At 36.5% G+C, this 21,602-nt stretch overlaps 1 protein-coding gene across 1 annotated transcript in view; it reads left to right on the plus strand.

Annotated features, from left to right (window-relative positions):
- Positions 1 to 21,602, plus strand: part of FAF1 (Fas associated factor 1) — a 171,702-nt gene that overhangs the window by 96,435 nt on the left and 53,665 nt on the right. Inside the window, exons 9-12 of the mRNA XM_056356715.1 lie at positions 15,855 to 15,950; positions 17,643 to 17,769; positions 18,565 to 18,628; positions 19,703 to 19,784. Coding sequence (XP_056212690.1) covers positions 15,855 to 15,950; positions 17,643 to 17,769; positions 18,565 to 18,628; positions 19,703 to 19,784 — 369 coding nt within the window. The remainder of the gene's footprint in view (positions 1 to 15,854; positions 15,951 to 17,642; positions 17,770 to 18,564; positions 18,629 to 19,702; positions 19,785 to 21,602) is intronic.

Consider the following 21,602-nt stretch of genomic DNA (forward strand, 5'->3'; position numbering starts at 1 on the left):
ACTACCAGTTTCAAGTGCCGGTTCTCTCATAAACCATAAAGGATAGTTGCGTTGCTAAATAACTGTCACGTTTTATTTCAAAAATATCAATTTCAGTAAGTTTGCCAAGTGCATTATGGTCTTTTACAGTAAGGACTCAAAAAGCCAAATTAATTGCTGGTGTAAGACAAGCACCATCAACTAAAATTGCATCAGCTTCTACCAGGGGAATTTAACCCCATTTCAGCATAACTTATGGTAATCAACCTTAGTTTTGTGGGACAGGCTGGTAGCAAATTTTGAGATTACTGTTAGTAATTCATTTGTTCAATAATAAGTTTGATTGTAATTTTAAATTTATTTAAATTTAAATTTTAAAGCATAATTTTAAACCAGTGGTGCTCTAGGCATAATTGTCATCTTTTGTTGCTTGCTTCTTTTGCAAGAGACTGACAAATCTGCTTGCTCTATTGAGACAGTGTTTTTTGCTGTTCCTGCTTTGTAACTCATAGACAAGATAGTTATTTTTGTTAAAAATTACATGTTCATAAAACTTATTTAAGGAAGTAGAGTTTAAAATTTACAGCTTCAATATTGCTTCCAGTTTCTGTCTTTACATGGACAGAACCTGCTGATCAAAATGTAATAGAAATGACCATATGTACAGAGAGAAGTATCAGTAGGATAGATAAGGCAGTCCAAATCTCTGAAGTACACCATGAGACAATGTACTGGTGGAGTGTATGGTACATATGTATTACCATTCCACCTCTCCATCTACCTACACAAGAACTGCATTGGAGATTTTTGTGTCCCAATGGAGGCAGCAGCAGGAATCACTCTTCTTCCTGTGAGTTTATGCCAAAGTAGAGGTAAACTTCAATGGAAAGTTTTCGCAGGACCAACAGTGTCTTAATTTCTCTGAAGCACCTAGCTAGGGACAGTCAGTAGCATTAGTCACTGTTACCAGCTCACTCTGAAGTAGCCTCTTGTCTCCTGCAGGTATGTGGGCTGTTTGACCTCTTCAGTCCTCTGTGATGTTGGTTCACTTGATGCTCAGCTGGGCTTTCCTCCAAACCAATTGCATATTTTGCCATGTAGTAATAGCACCTTGTGTATATTAAGCTGTATCCCAGATTTCATAGGAGAGTGCTTTTGCTCTTGTTTTTAGAGATCTACTCCTGAGGTAACTCCCACTCAACAAGCTGGTTTGAAAATATGCTAAAAAATTGCCTTTGCTGATAAAATTATGTTCAGCCAGAGTTTAACCTACAACTGTATCCTGTTAAAAAGTTTTAATTCTCTATGCTTTTGGAACTTCCATCTTGGAGATCCCTTTGTACTTTCATCAAACACTGTATTGTCACAGAAACATCTCTGAATGGTGATGTGTTTGGTGGAGCAACCCTGCAGGCAGAGTTCCTCTTTCAGGACTACTCACAGAGGGTATGATTTGGCATAGGCAGTAGGTGCTGAGGTTCTTGGAGTACTCAATGAAGAAAGAGAGAGGTAATTCAGATTCAGTAACAGGAGTGGTCTTCATTTAGGTGCTCTAACTCACCTTGCAGAAACTAAAGTATTCATGTCAATGACAAGAAGTTACAGAAGGACCACATTTATTTCATGCCCTGCTGAGAGAAGCTAGCAAGAGCTATTATCAAAGACTCCTTTTCTTCTCAGTCATTTAATAGTAGCAGCTTCTCTTTTATTCTATGCTCTTGGAGAGCAGAATAGAAAGTGATAATCTCCTTGGAATACAGCAGACACCTGTTTGATAAGTGGTAAATGCATTATTCCTGGAGGATTATCACAGTGGTGCTTGTTTCTTTGTAATGAAACTCTACTATATAAGCAGAGCAGAGCTTCGTTAGAAGATGTATGAAAATCCATTGCAAGACATTGAAGGTGTTTGGGACTCTGTAAGCAGAGTTTCGCTTTAAGTAAGTGTATGGTAAGTGGGCTTGCCTTGTAGTAGCAGAAGAAAGCTATGTAAAATTACAGAATCACTTTTGTTGTTTTATATGTGAGTGAGAATGTTTTCTATTGGTAGAAATTCACTTGGGGTTTCTTCTAGTTGTGTGCAGAGCCTGATACAACAGTCTTGAATGCCTCCTTTAAAAAAAGTGGTATTTAAAAAATGTTAAATCAGTCCATAGATAACTTCTTAAATGCTTAGAGTGAAGCTAATCTGGTCCTCTGTTGGGAGTTTTGGGTTAAAAATCCAATAAGCTGTTGATAAAGCATGTAACCAAAAAATAATTAGTTGATAAAACTCTTTTAGACAGGCAACTTTCTCTACCAAAACAAGAGCTCATGTTTTCAATAGTAATCACTGGATTGAATTACTTTTCTAAATGTAGTTACTGCCCAGTGGTCAAAACGTAGAGCTGAGACAGATTCGTAGCTCTGCAGACTTTACTTATGACATTTAATAAACCACTTTACTTAAGCAACTCAATCCTTTTCATTTCTAAGAGGAGGCCTGAGATTTAATGCCAAACTTCTGTAAAAGTCAAAGAAAAGTAGCTACATGGCCTCAGCTGGATTTCAATAGAAACTGGCCACCTTATTTTTGTTAGGTGGCTCTCAAAATCCAGTCTTAAAGTGCTGGGAGTGTTCCATGCTTGTCTAGTTCTTGGAGGTCTCTGAGTAGAAAGACCCTTTATAAATGCTTACTTTCTTTTAGTTATTTATGTTCTTTATTTTTTGTTTGTCACACTTGGAACTGTCATACATCAACCAAGCACATTCAATAGGCAGTATATACTAGATGAACGAAATAATGCGTTTTTAGCTGCAACCACCTCAACCCAGCAACTTACCATTTCAGAATACTACAGTATTGTTTTGTGTTAATACCGTTCATTATTTCTAGCTTTGAACCTTTTTCCTTTGATTGAGGAGGTTATGTACTCAGTGCTTTTAGTTCTACTGATTTAAAGAGTTAAAGGCCTTTCCATGTATTCCAGGTAAGGGAAATGGAAAATAAGAAACAATCATCCTTTTCAGAAGCTCACTTTTAGAAGTCAGTAACACTGTTTTCAAAAGGCTAACATTACAAAAACCTCAGTTGCTCGGAAAGTGCTATCTAGGCAGAAGACACAGCATAAAAAAAATCTGTGTTTGAACCATTTGTTGGAAGCAGTGTTGCTAGCACAACTGCTTGAACTCTGCCAAGGAATTATGTAGTTCTGGAAGCATATTCAGGCACTCTTCTGTTTGCCATCCAAAGCATTGTACAATGTTTTGAAGTAAATGGCATCCCACCATAGACCAGAAACATGCCAAGTATTTGGCTGATACTCTTTGTGAATGCAAAGCGGTTCCCAAGATACATCTCTTGAGTATCTGCGGGCAATACGTGATCTGGATGAATCAAATTGGTTGTTGGTTTACACTGTTGCTTATTTCACTTACAATTGTTTCTTACCTTAAAAATCTGTTTAATGGTTTTGTAGCTCTTCTAATTAGCAAAAAATAGGTGACTTGTGATCAGACTTGGAACAAACAGTATTATTATACTCTCTTCGACAGCAGTTACATAGTTACTTAAAGGAAATGTCAGAAATCTAACAGACACTGTGTTTTAACACAGAAACCGGCAAAGGAAACAGGACATTGTTAGTACCTTGATTGCTTTTCAGCCCTTACACTGTGAAGAATTTAGAGGAAAGGAAATATAGAAAGACAGGTTAATTCTCTGTAGTGTTCTTGCAGTTGAATCCATGAGTCTGAATCCCTGTTAAGGGCAGCTGAATTTTTCACAGCTGCCATTAGAGTATCAAAAGTAAGCAATATCATAAAATAGCATAACCAGACTGCAGAGCATGTGACTGTCCACTAAGAGCTGATGGATGAGCAGATGCTGGTGCTTTCCCACGTTTCCAGGTTGTAGAGGGATTCTTGTCCTTTTTTTTATAGACCTTTTCTTTTGTTTACCTTGATCCTCCTCTCATTTGGCAACATGAAATGGATGAATGCTTTGACTTTGTCACCCAAAGGCAGTCTCTCTCTAGCTTGGGAAAGGTTGGCAATCCCGGTTTATCTATGAATAACACTCTTAGTCATGAGAGATCTTGTTTTGGTGAGAGAATATTTCGGTTCCTGAGACATTCAGGAATGTACAGTGAGTTATGACCTGTTCCCAGGCATGTGTGTTTTATAGATAAATTCACACAGGTGTACTTTATTAATAAACTCACTTAACCAATTTACATGCATAAGTTTTAAGCACTGAGTAATTAGTGAAAGCATTGCCGAGAAACTGGAAATTTGGGAAATGTGTCATTATTTGCATATCAGTATAAAGCAATTACTAAATTAAAGAGTGCACGTTGTGACAAACATGAAGCTCCTTTACTGTTGCTTTGTCAGTGCACATTAACATCAACTTGATGTGAAAGCCTGGCTTTCTCTGCATGAACTAAAAATCCTAAGGCAGAAGTACACAATGAATCACCCAGAGTTTGGAGGCTAGTATGCTGAATTGCCTTGGGGTTCAGACTGAGGAAAGAAAAAACTGATGTAAAAGACCATTGAGAAAACGTATCAGTGGAAAGTAATTAACTCAAGATCCACAATTAGCCTCATGGTCTATACTTAACTGTGTTCCAGGTCTTTCAGCATTTATTTAATTCTGTTACCCTGTGTTTCAAATAGCTGCAAATGGCTTGGCAGATTTTTCATCCTTTTTAATATTTACAGTTTTTGTCTAAGAAGAATGAGCTCTGTAAGTGATCATGGGTATTTATTCCAGTTTCTCAAGTATATCTCTTTCATAGAAGAATCTGTTGTACAAGGAAATAATATTTTCGTTTCGTTTCCTTTAAATATATTTGTGGTTTGAAGCAATATTAAGTACTACAGTATCTGTCTTTCTGCTTTAATCCTAACTTGCTTCACTAGGCTTAATTAAATGAGAAATAATCAAAACCAGGGATAATTTTCTCTTTCATTCAGCTAGCAAGTGAGAATGATAGATTCACAGTAATACGGGCTGGTGGTTAACAGCAACCGTAACAAAAATTGGCATGTGTGTTCACCCAGCGTACCAGAGCTGGGCGTTCCCAGAGAACCAGGCACAACTTTTGCTCAAGCTCGTACAGAAACTTTCAGTAGTGTTTTGTGAAGCGTGCTTTATCATGGTTGTTGCTGTCACTCCAGCATCCCTCATATGCTGTCTCAAAGACAAGCAAACTCTATGCTGGGCCATGGACTCTTCTCCAGCCTCCCTTCTTCCACCTCTGTGCTGTTTATCTGCAAGTTGATTCCAGAGCATCTTTACCATGCTGCTGCCTTCAGCATGCTGTGTAAAAATCTCCCAGGGTTGTGCCTTTATGCTGCATCAGAAGGAATAAGATACATATGTTTAATATGTACCTTTTGGGATAAACTGCAGAAGAATTTCAGAGAATTAAGCAAAGCAACCTCTTAATCCTAATCTGAAGAATTTATCAATTAATAATCGAGAATAATTAATAATAAAGCTAACATTTTCTAGTTTTATTAATATTTAAGATACTTTCTTCGATTTGGTAGTCTTGAACTTTTAGGTTCTGTGTTTTAACCCTATTGCATTCCTTTGTGGTCTTTAATCTTCCTTATAGTTCAAAGATCTACCATGGGAACATGACTGAACTCCTTGGAATGAATTTCCTACAACCTGTGTTGACAGGTTTAAATTACGTACTCTGACACTGTTCTTGTGGCTGGATTAGAAACTTTTTTTCAAGTTAAACCTGCGATAAGTAATTGTCACAGCGCGCTGGCACAATGCTAATTTGAAGTGACATGTCCAAACTGGCCTCAGTAACATGAAGAACCCTAACAGGTGTGAGGGGTGGATCTTCCCATGGGCCCTGCTGAACTTCTAACAGGGGAAAAATAGTAGAAAAAGTGAAATGAACCTTGAATAAAGCTGTCAGCAGTAATTATCTCAACAACACTTTGTGAGGAGTTAAAATAAGCATTGCTGATTTATAACCTGAACACACTCCACCCTAGAGATTTTTTTTCATCCAGTTAGTGTTTAAAATGAAATGTTGAATACCTGTCAAGATTATTATTTTTTTTTGTATTGAAGATGCATAATGAAAATTAAGTTATTTTCCAGAGGAAGTAAATTTCAAGGGCTGTCAAAATTTTTTACCACATCTGTTTGGTTTAATATTTGTACAATAGTTTAATAAAACAAACAAACCTAGAGCATACTTGACTGTTTTTCCCAGATAACGCTATTTGATATCAAAAGATGAAGTGGCTAATGTAGAATTACATCCACTTTTTATTGTTGTTCAAGGAGGGATAAGGGCTTACATGGTAGTAGATGAACTTTGGTTGGTTGATTTATTTTTTTTTTTAAAATTATGTACTAAACCTGAATAGCAATGTCTTGTTGACCAGTATAGACTAAAGAGAGCCCTTCAGTTCCATATAGTAAATCTTTGAGTCTCGTAATTAATTTCATAGTACAAAAAAAAGCCCTTGTTTTCAGTAAATTAAAAAAAAATGCATTTGATAGACTTTTTTTTCCAAAATCATAACGTACCTTCATTTTACAGTGAGTTACTTGCTCATTGTTGGTCTGATAACACTTGTTTTATGTATACAATGTATTTCAGTATGGATAGAAATAATTTTACAGTCTGTTACTGATGAAAGAAAAGTGAGCTTTGAGAAAAGAGCAAAGCAAAATACAAACATTAATTCACAGAAAACCTTTAATTTCTTGATGTTTTAAACATTACTTTTAAACATAAACATGTGGGAATTCTTAAACCATACATCACTTTGAGATTATATGCTGAAAACAAGATAGATTATTTAATGCATAATTATACAGCAATAAGTGATGGGTTTGAAAGTGTTGAGCACCTATTTGTTCCCGAGGAATTTAGTGAGGGTTTGGCTGAGCACAATAGGCTGCCCACACATTGTTAATAATGCTTGGTTAAACACTGAGAACTAGAGCCATGGCAAGAACAACCTCATATGAAGGGTCTCTCATGTCATAGCATCATTTTTCTTGAAATGATGAGACTCTGAGTATCCTCAGAAACAGCATGAGTTGCTTGGGAGTCCACTGCCTCCTTCCTGAATGGATTGGTTTCTCTGTGTTTGGGTCTGCAATCCAGAAGGAGCACGGGGCCATCTGATATTCTCTGGAGAACTGCAAAAAATTGCCAAAGGGTTCCCACACTCTAATTTCCCCTGCTTCAATACACATATTCAAGGACTGTGCTGGATGCATTTAGAAACCACTATTTCCTTCAACGGTTTGTATAATGGAAAACTTCCCACTCTTACATTTCAAGTGTGGAGGCATAACTGCCATCATTCAGTTGCTCTGCCTCTCCTTCACTTCTACACTTTGATTTTTCCCATATGCCGCATTAACCTGTCTCCCTTTCACAACACAAATATTCCTTGCCTTATGTTTTGCTCACTTCTTTAATCTCAAAAGGATAGGTTACAAAAGGAAAATGGAAATGCTAGTGAGCTGGGAGCAGCAGCCTCAGCCATGGAGCAGCCTGGCCAGTCTTGCTCCAATGGTAAGCAACAAGCAGAATAACTTATTTTCTAGGTGTTTCAAATAGATTGTTTTATAATTTGTTCCTTTGTGTGTTAGGGGAGGAAAGTTAGGTTGGACAGGTCTGAAGTTCCCTAGATCACCCAGAGGTTCTGGTGTAAAGATCTGAGGTTTGAGGCATGGGTCTGTGCCTTCATCTAGCCCTGCTGAAAAAGTATTTCTCTCCAATTTCCCATTCTGTGCAGGTAGTGTAGTAATCTTTTTGAACAGGGAACTTAATGTGTCTAGTGAGGAGAGATAAGTGGCATCTTGGTAGACCGGGAGAAATTAATTTGTTTGAATTCTTCTGAGATCTGCCCGTCAAGAAGAAGGGATTAGCAATGATGAATATGCCTTACAGACATCTAAACTGAACTCTGTCTAGACTAAGAAGTGAGAGAATTTCTCACTTATCACAGTGTTACCTGCCCTGGCTGAAAGGATAAGGAATGGACTGAACTAGAGATATGGAAAGGCTGCATTGCAAGCACCATGCTAGTCAGCCAAGATGTAGAAAACTGATGAATTGTCTTATTTATTACATTACTACTTTTGGTGCCCTTGGGCTATGAAAGCGTTTGATCCCTAATATGCCTCGTATTCAAACTCAGCTAGTAGTACCATATGCATATAGATTATAATAGAAAGAGGAGTAAGTAAGAAGAGTTTAATTTGAAAACTGAAAATCTTGATAAAGCTCCTTCCTTGCCCCTCTCTCCTTATCCCTTCTCTTACCTGATGAGGGGAGAAAATCATCATCCAACAAGATGCTTCAACAAGAAAAATGATCTAATTATATGGAAGTGAAATTTTCACGGTGGAGACACCTGCCAGTCATTGGGTATTTTGCTACGGGCACCTCTGTCTTAGGTTATTTTGAATAATTGAGCATGGCATGTTATGAAATGTACTCAGTCATGTTTGTTTCTTTATACATTAGCCATGTATCAGTGAGTAAACGAGTAAATGAAAAAGCTAAGCAGCTCACATTTTGAGCACGGTGAAAGGGCTGTCACATGGAGTATTTGAACCAGGATTAGGTTTCAGTCTGTAGGCAACAGTGCATTCATTTCTGATTAAGAATTTTTTGTGTGATATATGTGTGTTATAAATCTCTATGTGTGTACTTCAGCCTGCTACACAGTCTCTACAAAGAGCTGTAGTTCAGCTGATGACCCTCTGATTTATAAGTGTTATTTTGGGATATCGTTTCCATGTTTGTATTTGTTTCTAACATGAAACTGCAGCTAGTTAGTATTGACAAGCTAGTTATGGCCAAAGCACTAAATAGCAGCCACAAGTGCCTTATGTTTCACAGTTGGTATATCCTATAATAATAATTGAAAGTGGTTGGAAGATTGTAGTTGTGGTGAAATTCCCCTTGTTAAAGCAGCTCTGATGCAAAGACTTTTCAAGTTTAGCATGAGCTTCTGTCTTAATTAGATGACTTTTTATTCACAACGACTTTACAACACTTTTAATAATACTTTGAATGTTGCTCACATACTGCTGTTGTTTCTAGGGCAGAAGAAAGGTGTTTGGGTTTCAAGATGTTTGTATAATCTCTATCAAATTGACTTCACAGGATCAGTATGTAATATTTTTGGCACACCTTTCTGGAGATAATCTCTTACTTCTGAAGCAGAGTACTGGTTGCACAATGATAACAGTGAAGGCATAAAACTCTCAAACCAATACTGTGATGAGAGCTACTGCAGTTACTGACATGTGGAGGCTGTTTATCCAGCCAGAACTCCATATTACAATACGTGCTAACAGCAGATTTATCTTCCGCACAGATACTCTGTGGGCTTGATTTTTTTTTTTCCTTGTGCTCAACCAGGGGAAAACAGGTATTGCCAGTTTTCACCAGAATTAATATAAATACCCAGAACATTAAGTATGATTCTGGAATTGATTGGATGTGGTGCTCTAAAGATACTGCATTACAGAGAAATGGGTGGGAAAGGCACTGCACTGGGTGAAGCACCTTGTTGTTTTAGGCTAAGTATGAGAGCTACAGCAAACAGAAACTAGAGATGCCAGCTGGAAAGATTTGGGATTAGGTAATCTGAGTCTTCCTTAACTCTTCTAGATTATAAAACCCAAAAGGCTAATTTATGTACTTTGTAGGCTAAACCTGCCTATCCCAATTTGAATATACACAAGTTTTAATTCTACCTATTCAACATTATAGAGTCTGAAAGGATGTACCTCCTTGGCAATTACACGTGGAGTGACGCCTTTGGGAAGGATTCCTTCTGTGACTTCTTCCATCCATCTGTGCTAGTCAGTGTAGCTGGAAAGCTGGAACTATAATTTTACTGAAGTATTTTTCAGGATGCTGGAACTGGAGGGCAGGTTATTAAGACTTCCTTTTGCCTAATATATAACAAGCTGACCTTGAGTAGGACTGAGAATTAGTCTGCTTTTTATGGGAGTTTTATGAAGGAGAATCAAGTATCGGAAAACATGGTAGGGTTTTTTGTACACCAGAATTTTGTTTGCTTACCTTATCTCTAGTATTAAAGGCAGAAAACATGGTTTATTTTCCTTTACCTCAGGAGGAAATCATGCTATGAGAATCCCCCCATTTAGTTTTCTATTGAAGCAGATTGTATACAGCCAAATGTAATCCTGTAATAGAAACACAGCTAATTGAATAATTTGACTGATTCATAGCAGTCAGGTAATACAGAAATTACCTTTCTCGTTATGATCTTTTTCCTTTGTGTTAAAAAAACAGTGAGCATGTCCACTGCAAGTTTTTTGTTCTGGTTTAGATTTGTCATTGTCAGATAAAGCCTGTTGCTTCACTTGCTGTGCAAGAGCAAGTGAAACCTGGTATCACTGACAGACTCCTCTCCTTTGCATTTGGATCAAGTGTTCTGTGAATTTTTTTCTGATGCTTTGTAAGATGTATAGTTTGACATCTGAATTTCTGAGAGTGAATAATCAAGAATCTCTAGTTTATGTCCAAAAAATTATATTAGAAAAGAGAATAATACTTTGCTATGGAAAAATAGTACTCCAGTGAGTTGGAAAGGATTCTTCATTTGAGTAGCTCAAACAGTAAAGACAGTTACCCTGTTACAGTGATTGAAATTGTTTCTCATTTTAAGTGGTCTCTTAAACAGCCAAAAGCTTTTTCTTGAAAACTGACAAGTACCAGGAGATAAAGCTGAAGGGCTATGTTTAATGAATTGCCCTGATTAACAGGAATAGTGGTAAGTGCCTGTATATTTAGATAGATGTGTTAATGTACATTAAAGGAAACCAAACAGAATTCCCAGAGCTCAGAACTGTCACTACTTTTCTTGCAAACACTTAACAAAGAGCACAAAATAAATAAAATATTCCTACTTTCCTTAAACATTATCCCTTATGCTTGCTTGTTTTCAGTGGTTCTTGTTTAAAAAAGTTACATCCTTTTAGAGGAAAGGGATCCTTTGATGACAAGTATTCTGTGAACAGTGCAACCTCTCAAGTCACACCAGAGCAGGTCCATTATATATCTGCGGCTCTCATCTTCTGCCAGGTGACTTGTTTTGCAGACTTGTCTTGCCTACTGCACCTGTGAAACTCTGGAGTTTCTGGGGAAGTTTCCTGCTATTGATGACCATGGTAGGGAGTTTGATTTGCTCCAGAGCTGGCTGATATAGGAGCTGTTCCACTGAAGATTGTTGACTTTCTTGGCAGCAATTTGACAGATCATTCTCCATCTCATCCCTCTGGAAAGGCCATATTTTGCAATGATAAGCACTGAGAGGATCATAGGCCTAATGGATAAGTCTGTAAATTATGTGCTTCAAGAGCCTGCCTGTTTTCCTACCATAACTTATATTCTGAAGTATGTTCTGACTTAAATACAGGCAGCTTAGTGGCAGCAAGAGTTGTCTTAGTGTTTTGTTTGGATTACTGGATTGCTAGAGAGACTTGTGTCCATATTTACATGGAGCAAAGAGTGTGCGTTTCGAAAATGACTGTGATGATGAGGAAGATGGTCCAGTTCTTTACAGGTTATGGCTGGCCACTTTGGATGCCCAGCTATATTCTGGAAGGTGTTAGAAAGCTCTTAGAGCTTGCCTTCCTACTTCCCTCATTAGATACGGTTGCCATTAGAAGCTCTTTTGAAGTGCTGTTTTTCTCTATCAGTGTGTGGCCGAATATGAGGAAGACCAATTTGTCATATCCAATTACTGCTTTCCTGATGCAGCACACTGAGCTTATAATTTTTGTATCAGCATTTCTCAGTGGAGCTGCAGTTCTCTGCTCGTATCATTCCTTCACGTTCCTACTACTGTTTGTTTCTCAGATCTTCAGTGTCTCTGTTAAATATCTCTGGACTGGTACAAGTGACTGAGTTTGCTCCTTCCTTTGTAATTCCAGAAGTCTGCAAGAGTGGCAAATTAAGCTGTGCCAAGAAACACTTTTTAGAAAATTGCAAGCTTGTGAGATTATGGGCTCGTAATTTTTCCTATTATTCTGAGCATGCGATGGCAGCATTCTGGAGTTACAGGCTCTCAGTGATTTCTTCCCCTGCTGCAGACATATTTGTGTCATGAAATATTTGAAAACATGGTCTTTTAGATTGTTCTAAAGGATGTATCTGGAAGTTTCTACATAAAAATGATACTTTCTAACAGGAAGAATAATTTGTTGTTTAAAGCACCTGGTCTCGCTCCAGATTTGGCAAATATTTTTAGGTTGATCCAGAAAGTTCTTGGCAAAGAATCCTGCATGTTTGGATCAGAAAAGACGTTGCTTAACTTTATCCCCCAATTATTAATGCTGGCAATTGAAATACAAATCATCTTACACTGAATGTTTACAAATAAATTCAGTGTCTTAGTGTTGGAAAGCACAAGTGAGCATCAGACTTTTTTTTTTTTTCTTTCTAAATTATAAGGTTTGGTAGCAGTCTTTCTTTTAGTGGTTAAAATACATTTCAAGTATCCTTTGTGCACTTTTAGTCCAGGTCATACCATGACTTTTTTCATGCCAGTAACAATCTGTTCAGTATCTCTGCTGTCTCCTAAAAGGACTCTCCTGCTGCCACTCTTTCTGGAACGTGTCAAGGCTTCAGTCTTGTTGTTCTTAAAAAGCTATAAGAAGCCAAAAGGAGATTACGTAAATTTTCTGCGAGCACACAAGCAGTCTATACACAGTGCTGGACAAGAGATCTGGCTTGTCAGTAATCATCTTGAGTTGCTTTTTGCAAGTCATTTTGCCTATTTCTGATTCTGTTTAACTTTCCACCTCATGTACCTTTCAGCTGTGACACCTTTTTGAGTAGGGATTTGCCTATGTGTACATTTACTGCCCAGAAAAATGGACTAACCTTATTTATTTTTGCTTCAGTGTATTGTTTATTTCATAATCTATACCTTGCTCATTATTGGTGTCGAGAGTCCTGCATATGTGTCTTTCAATGTCCTTTCTTGTCCACATGAAAGCTATCTGATTCAAACTATAGCACTTGGGTAACAGTGATTTTCATTGAGAAAAAGAAAATATTCTGAAAAGTTAGTGACTTCTGAGTCTTTGCACAATCAGATGGGTTCATGAGTGGAGAATATGGGTAACCAGCATTTTCAGTTTTGGAGTTGGTAAAAAAGATTCTGTCCATTCCCATGGGAAGATGGCTGCAACGCAGCAATTTCTATATCTAATGTACTGTAACTCTGTTTGGGAGTAGGCAAATGCAATATTTAGAAAGAAAAGACTCTAAGAGCAGCCTGCCTTCTAAACAGTTCTTGCCCACTGAGAGACTTCAGCAGTGCTCCTGTCAGAAAGCTGGCCTGCATTCCAAATACTTGTAAAAGTTGAGGGTTTGCTATCCATGGCATCAGACTGAGCTGCCTGGAAAGTAATCTTTTGCTTAGTGATGATGTTTTTATGATTTCCAAAATAAAGATTAAACCTTCTGGTGCAAGAGTCTTGGCTTGAGAGGGGACCCTGTCCTTTATCTTAGAATGAAGATAACTTAATTCTTGAGAAACGGTCATGCTGCAAGATTATTTTGAAATGAAAGGCAGAACTTCTATTTATCCTAGCCTTTCCTTTCCAAAAAAACTTCTCCAAAGAAAAAGCCAAAGGGGAGGGCGATTTCTCACACAAATGTGCACAAAAAACCAACATTCCAGCAACTGTCTGGAGAGTAGGATGAAATGTGCTTTGGTGTTGAACCCCTTCTGCTGTTAACTGATTTTTGAGAGACGCTTTGACATTATAATATAGGGTTGCAAATTGGAATTGCAACACCCTGCTATTGGGCCAAGTGATGAAGCAGCACAATAACTGCTTGCTTGATCTTACCACTCTTTCTTTAACGTGTATGTAAAAGAGACCAGGAACATTTCCAGGCATCTGTCAGGGTATTTGATGTTGTTAGATAGGGAACTTCAGCCTGTGGGTGGTTAGTGTGCTTGTGTGTATGTTTTACCAGTATTTTATACAGTGTGGTAACTACAGGGCAAAATTTCAGGTTTTATAACAGTTGGGGGTTTGTTTATTACTAAAAGCTTATAAAACTACTAATTAAACTGGTGGATTATTACAGAGAATACAGTTCTTATGCTCTTGTCACAGGAGTTTCATAGGTAATTGGTCTTGACCTGTATGTCGTCTTTAATATTTCATTTGCTCCAGAGTATTATTACTCACTTCCTTGAAGACGATAGCTAGGCTTTTTACGCAGCTAAACTCTTGTTTAACCTTGCTATGAGAATGTGACAGCAGGCTAGTTCAGACAGGTTAACATTCATTTGGTAACCAGGCTGCTTAATCAGCCTGCTTCAACCTGCAGCAAATTAAATCTTTGTGAGTTCTAGCAGGCAAGTGATAAAGTCATTCTGAATTACGTATAAAAATAAATGGGGTATTTTCAGTGCTCATGGCAGTAAATGAAATTTAAGGCTTATTATTTATTCTTGGATTTTTGTTGAGGATGATTGAAATTTATTTTACCTTAATGTTTTTACAGTCTAATTAGGAGAGTGCTGTATTTCTGAAATATGTAATGTAAATCTCTCATTCTGTGCCCTGGAAAATTAGTAATCATTTTTATAGGATCTAGACAATCTTTTTCTGTCCTCTCCATGTTTCTTCTGAGGAAACCATTAGAAACAGTATTTTAAACATACAGCCAGAACTATCTTTCTTCATGTCACTGAAATTTGTACAGCATCAAATAATTTGTCATTGCCAAAATGAATTGGCTATCTTTATTTAAGAGCTATTTGCATTGTAAATTTAGCCCATGTATTATCAAGACAGGGCTTGGGTGCTTCTGAGGATTCTACTTGTGGTAATCAACCTCACTTGACTGGGACTGATGCGCTTTGCAGAAGAGGGCAGAAGGCTGGGTGTATGCTTATGCTATATAAAGAAACATGTGAAGGGTGCTTGAAATGCAAGGATGGCACAGACAGTTCTGATTATAGAGTGGACAATTCTCATTTTTAGTCATATTAGTACATTTTTAAATGCGATGTAGGAGCAAATCTTCAAATGTTGTTGTTTGCAGGCATCTAATAATTTTGTCTTTCAAATGATCCTAGCTTTTTTCCATTTGCTGTCTTGTTAGTTTTAAAAAGTTGAGATTTAGGCATAGAGCAACAGGCAAAAGTGCTTTTTCTGTTAGCACGGGTTAATGAACGTCTATCTTGTCTGTGTTGACTGCAATTTTGCCAGCACTGTTGGGTTTGCTTGTTTCCTTTTTCATACAAGAAATACGGCCTGTGCCTTTGACAGTAATAAGGACCAAAATGGAGATGAAATGTATTTTTTTAAGTAGCCATGGTGATGGTGTCTTTTACAATGTCTGCCGATTAAACTATTCTTTGAAAATTTTTTTTCAGGATGACTTAACTGTTTTTAAGTAGTTGTATCAGTACCTATCATCTTTATTTTAAACATTTGATTAGTAATTGGAAAGGAAAAATTTGCATCTACTTTATCAAAGCATACCACTGTAAAAGTTACCACATCCAAATAATGGTTCAAACTGAAGTACTGATTTAGGAGAAAGTTAACAGTTCAAGACAGTTTTGAGTTTGCAGTTCCCTTTAGTTTCTTGTGATGCTCTGTGCATAGACACCTGTAAAACTCAGTTGATGTAACTTTGAATATTATTTTTTTTAGGTATCATTTTAGTTTTTCAGGCTTCTTTCTTTGTTTGTATAATTAATTTGGTCTTCTGAAGGGCAGGCTTCAGTTTGAATCTCAAAGCAACCCAAAGAAAAACAAACCAACATCCTTCAGTTGAGACTGTGGCTTTAATAAACAATCATTGCTTTGTTTGTAGATGACTCTAGCTGTATCGGGACTGACTTTTCCATGCCATCGACTTACAGTTGGAAGAAGATCCTCACCTGTACAAACGAGGGAACAGTCAGAGGAGGTAAGAACACCATATTTATTTTACCAGTATACTCCAGGAAGAAGGAGGGAAAGCTCATTTTGCAATGGTCACCGTCCCTTCGATTGTCAAATACCTCAGCAGAACTTAATCTTAAAAGAATCAATTTACAATTCCTGTATCATGTAACTGTGACAAAGAAAGGAACTGGGGAAATGAGTCGTTGAAGAAAAAGAAGAAAAACACAGCAAGCCATAGTAAGCATTGAAAAATACTCCAAATCAAACAGAAGGTTGAAACATACATTTTTAGTATTAGCAGAAAGATGTTCGCAGACTGTGTATCCCCTGTTTTGTTGTTTCTAACTGTTAATAGCTTGGGTTAAAATTTCCAATGCTTTTGTCATTCCTCAAAATGAATTTAATACAAGCAGTTTTCCATTTTCCACACACTTTTCTTACCATTTTGTTTAGAGAACTATAGCACATAAGGTTTATCTTGCTGCACAAAAGTGATGCGTTTCAATCTGTTTGGCTCGTTCGAGTTGCCAAGACATAGCTGTGAGGTATGGTCAGGAGGCAAGCCTGGATATATGCTGTTGGATAGTTGTTAGGGGACGGTCAGACAATGCTGTTCTAACTATACCTGAAGCACTTAGCAGGGTAAGTAGACGGTTGTTTTCTCCTGGGATATACCAGCATAACTGTGTATCATTTCTGCCTTACTTCATTCTTTCAAAATGATCTGAGTTTGTTCACCTTGTAGAATTTTCTTGTTGACTAGTTCATTCAGTAAACGTTCTTTATGCGTAGCCATTGTAGAAAGAGATCCAGCATGTCTGGAGCTCTTTGCTCCTCTTGTGTTCACTTGCATGCTAGAGCTGAAATAAGTCTCACATTCTGTAATACACTTTGTCACACCTTCAGGCATTCATGTAGTTTTTCTGTAGTGTACTATCGCTGTAACTTCTAGGTCAAGTGGAGCTGGAATAGTCATTCACAAAAGAAGTCAATCTAGAGGCAAGTTAAAGTTGAATAGTTAAAACCAAGGTTTTTCTGAGCTGTTCTATGTTTCAGAGGACAGGAAATCCAAAAGATCTGATGGTGGGGAGTTGGAAGCATAGATGGGACCTTAGCTCCTTGCACAAAAGTATTGGTTTTTTGCAGTTATATTGGTGTGCCAAATAAATCAGACTGTCACTCAACATGCAGTAGTCTGGTGTGCCACGTTAGGACTATGGGTGCTAACTTTGTGTGTCAGAGATTGCAATATGATAGACAGGTACCTTTCCAAGGACTGTCCCTCATCATGCAACTATTGGTAAAGTAGATTGTGTCTGGATGTCTGAAATTACTCATAGAATGTGTGGCTTTTCTCACTCTTTCTTATGCAGTTAAACCAGCTGTAGTGCCATGAGTAGATGAAGTTTAGTACTGAAAATAGCATTAACTTTGGATAAAATTTGCTCAACTATGTGTATACAGAGACAGTTCCTTAGTCATTTAATAATGCATTTTGTCTCATAATACTGCTCTGTCAACCAGACTTCTGTTAAAAATTAGGTCTTATTTATAAAAAGCAGTCTGACAATGCTGTATAAAATAGTAAAATAAACTACAGTAGATCAAGTGGTTTTATATAAATATTTTTCGTCATGTATGTATTTCATATTTCATAGAAGATGATGTCTGTAATAGAGGCTTATGGTGGATTTTGGTTTTTGTTTTTATATAGCAATGCACTGATGTCCATATGGTTAGTGACAGTGATGGAGATGACTTTGAAGATGCTACAGAGTTTGGAGTTGATGATGGAGAAATGTTTGGAGTAGCATCATCTGCCTTGAGGAAATCGCCAATGAGTAAGGGTTGACCATTAATTTAAGGTGATTGTATACGAGTAGTGAGGGCAGAGAGGTATGGTGGGTATCCACAACAAGAAATAGGAAAGTATCTTTTGATAGGAATTTTAGAATTGTTTGGTTGTCATGTCTGATGCAAACATAATCGGCAACTATGAAAGTGTCTTCCAATGGGGGAAGTTTTTTAACTTTATGGTTTTAGCTTATAGTTGGAGAATAATAATTAAACTTGGAGAAATTATGATCTCTAATCATCTGTTCCTGTAGATAACTAGGTTTCCCTGTTCTCTAAATACTACAGATTTTAGCTTCAGCATCTTGTGGTGATTAATATTTTCAGTCATTTACATTAAACAAGTTTTTCAGTAATTATCTGCCCTTGAATTATGAAAAGGATTGAGCAGGAGCAGTCAGTTACCTCCTATATGCAATCTGTGTACTTTTTATTTACTCTAGGCTTGCATTAGTGTATTCAGAAGTTTTTTGACAGCAAATATATGTAATAATATGGAAAACTTTTCAACAATATGTATGGGAAGGTTTGGGGGGAAAAAAAAGAAACAACCTGAGGATTTTGCTGTTTGGAAAGCCTGAATATGTTCATGAGAGCATCTAGAAATTTCATGTCTTTCCAAAAGTTCATAGTTGATCATCTTTCAGGAAATGTATGTGCTGTCTTGGTAACCACTTCAGTAAGCTGTCAACATAAAAAAAAAAAAAAATCTATGAAGCAACTGAGTTCATGTATTAAAATCTGTTTCCATGAGGTTGCATTTGATTTATTTTTTTTTTAAGTGCCAGAAAATGCTGAAAATGAAGGAGATGCCTTATTACAATTTACAGCAGAGTTTTCTTCAAGGTAAGCTTAGCCTATTAACTGTGCAATTCATGTTACAAACTAAGTAATATATAGTAAATAATGAAAATAAAAATAAACCAAATGTACGCATATTCTTGTAGGATCATAGCATATTTAGGCATCCTAATTTATTTATTTTAAGTTTTAAGTTTTTTAGAACTGTTTCCGAAATAAAATTATTTCGCGGTCCAAGTTAGTGACAGATTCTTGCCTTGTATAATTTGTCACTATTTAATATCATTACTTAATTATGTAAGGGTCCAGAAGGATGATGAAGACTCTGATTATATATAGTCATTTTAAGATGATAGACAGGAACAGAAGAGCTGAAAGTGATGAATATTGAAAAATATATACGGAATTGCAGTAAGAGTTTTCACAATAATTAAGTGGTTGGATAAATCTCTACTTTTAAAAAAAAATACAGAAATACTGGGGTTTTTTAACTTTATGCCACCCATTTTATACCAGGTTGGATGGAGCTTTGAGCAGCCCAGTCTAGTGGGTGGTGTCCCTGCCTATGGCAGGTGGGTTGGAACTAGGTGACCTTTAAGGTCCCTGCCAACCCAAACCATTCTATGATTCTGTGAAATCATACATTGTTAAACAGTTGCCATGTTTCATCAAACAGGTAGAAGTTGCAAACTAACATACTGCAAAGTAATGCAAAGTTATATGCCTTCTGTTTTCAGTCCTCTGTGATGAAATGTTCGTTTATATATGTGAGATGCATTCATGTGTAATACGAGATTAACCTTAAGTTAACCTTTAAGAATATAATAAAGAGAGGAAATAACTATTATTAGAAAATTATATAGAACTTAAGATATCTATGTATGTAAACAAAGTTTTTACAATAAAATTTGTAAGGTAGTAGGCAGGTAGTTTGAACTTTTGAATGCTGGGAGACAGATGGCTTCTAAATATTTCCCTTCTGTCCTTTAGAAGTATAGTACTTCAGCTTTCAAAAGGTTTAGCCAATGCATTATATTTACAGAGTATTATGACAGGGTAGAATATTGAAATTACTTTTTTTGTAATTTTTTTATTAATTGGAAATTTTATTTCAAATAGATATGGTGACTGCCATCCTGTTTATTTTATTGGATCGTTAGAGGCTGCTTTTCAAGAAGCCTTCTATGGGAAAGCTAGAGATGTAAGTGTGTATTAAAACTACTTTAATATAGGGGGAAACGGAAATCACTGTAAATGTTTCATCTTTATTTTAAAAAAGGCAAACTATGTTTTTGTGTTATCTTGGTTTTTTCTTGTTTGTGAAGAGTTACACTCATTTAGTTGACTGACTAAAATACTTACCTTGGTGGTTGTTGAAATGACATTGAATAACTCATGCTTCCCCATCATTCAGGCTGGCTGTACTTTTATTTGGACTCCTTTAGTCATCAAAACTACTCTTTTTCTCCCCACCTACCCCCTTTCTTCCTGAAATAATGGTGTCCTAGCACCAGAAAACACTGGCTGTGGTTGGCAAGTTCAGTGTTGCATGTTGGTTTGAAGGATGGCTAATGAAATTGTAGATGTAAATTGAAAGGTCTCTGAATATAGTGCTCTTTTTTTTTCTTTTTTTTTTTCTTTGTACAACCTTTATCTGCCAAGTAAATTCCAGTACTAAGGTTTGGTTATTTAGTTTTTCTGTACATCGAACCAGACATCTCAAGTTTCTGTTATTCCATGCACAGTTTTAAAATCAGTATTTTAATAAAATTAGAATGGGGATAGTTTATTTAAGTTTTGGTGGCTTGATTCACTGAGGAGAAACCCAAACCCCTGCATAATTAACCATAGATAAAGCTGAAACACAAACAAGAAAATCATGCTGTTTAAATTTACTTTCTATTGTCTTGATAGATATTTAATTTTAAAATGAAGAATCTTTTGGCTTCCTGTAGTTAATCATATTGGAAGGAACAGCTATGTTATCTTAGGGGCTGTCCTGGTAAGTGAGCAGTGTTGTGAATCTACACTGTATAGCTTAACACATACTTAACATGTGCGCACACTCTTAGTTCAGTGAATATTTTCATGTCTTTGCACACATTTCAGAGCATAAATGGATACAGAATTGTTCAGTGTCAAAGTATTAATTTGTAATAACTTAATTGAAGTGGACTTCAATGCATATTTAAAAGAATTCATATTCAACAAGGCAAAACAAGTGTTTGAATTAGGAAGTTTGTGTCTTTTCATCAGAAGTAGCTGACAGTGTATCAGTATAATAATGGACAAGAGCTCTTTAAGAACTTTCTTAAATATTTTTTTATACCTGTAAATCTGATATTAATGCAGTACAGTTACTTAGTTTTTTAGTACTCAAAGTACTGCTTACACTACTTAATACCACATCTGATTTCTTACATTTCTAGTATTTCATCAGAATTAAGTTATGTATTCAGGAAGGTATTACTTTTGTGGCTTTTTTCTTTGTTTTTTTTCCCCCCTGAATATTGCGTTAATTTTTGAAAGTTCTCCCTCCCAACTATCCTGTGGAATGACATTCTTTTCATTGTAACATTCTGACTTCTAAACAAAGGTATGAGAATGTATAAATATCATTTAATGTTACTGCTTTTTTCCCGTTACAAACAAGTTTTTTCAGTACTGCTTCCTGGAATTAATGAGTAAAGGCATAGATTATTTTATATTTTTATAATTGCATTTCATAAAATAATGCAATATGTGTAGCAGTTAAAGAAAAAAGCTTATGAGAAATTGCAACCTGTATGTCTTGCCTTCTAATTTATACTATGGAGGGCGCTTAATTTTACCAGGGCAACAGATGAGCTTCAGGCACCAGCATTCTTCACTTGAAGTGAGAAATTGAGTTCCAAGAGTAAATAAAAACAAGATTGAAGGTTTAAATCCTCTGCTAGGCTTTTTGAACTTATATACTCATTAAATGTTTATTGGAGTGGTGGGATTACGAAGGATTTGGGTAGCTTCATCAACTGGTATA

Source organism: Falco biarmicus, chromosome 11 (genome assembly GCF_023638135.1).
Source record: "Falco biarmicus isolate bFalBia1 chromosome 11, bFalBia1.pri, whole genome shotgun sequence".
In the NCBI taxonomy this organism is placed as follows: Eukaryota; Metazoa; Chordata; class Aves; order Falconiformes; family Falconidae; genus Falco; species Falco biarmicus.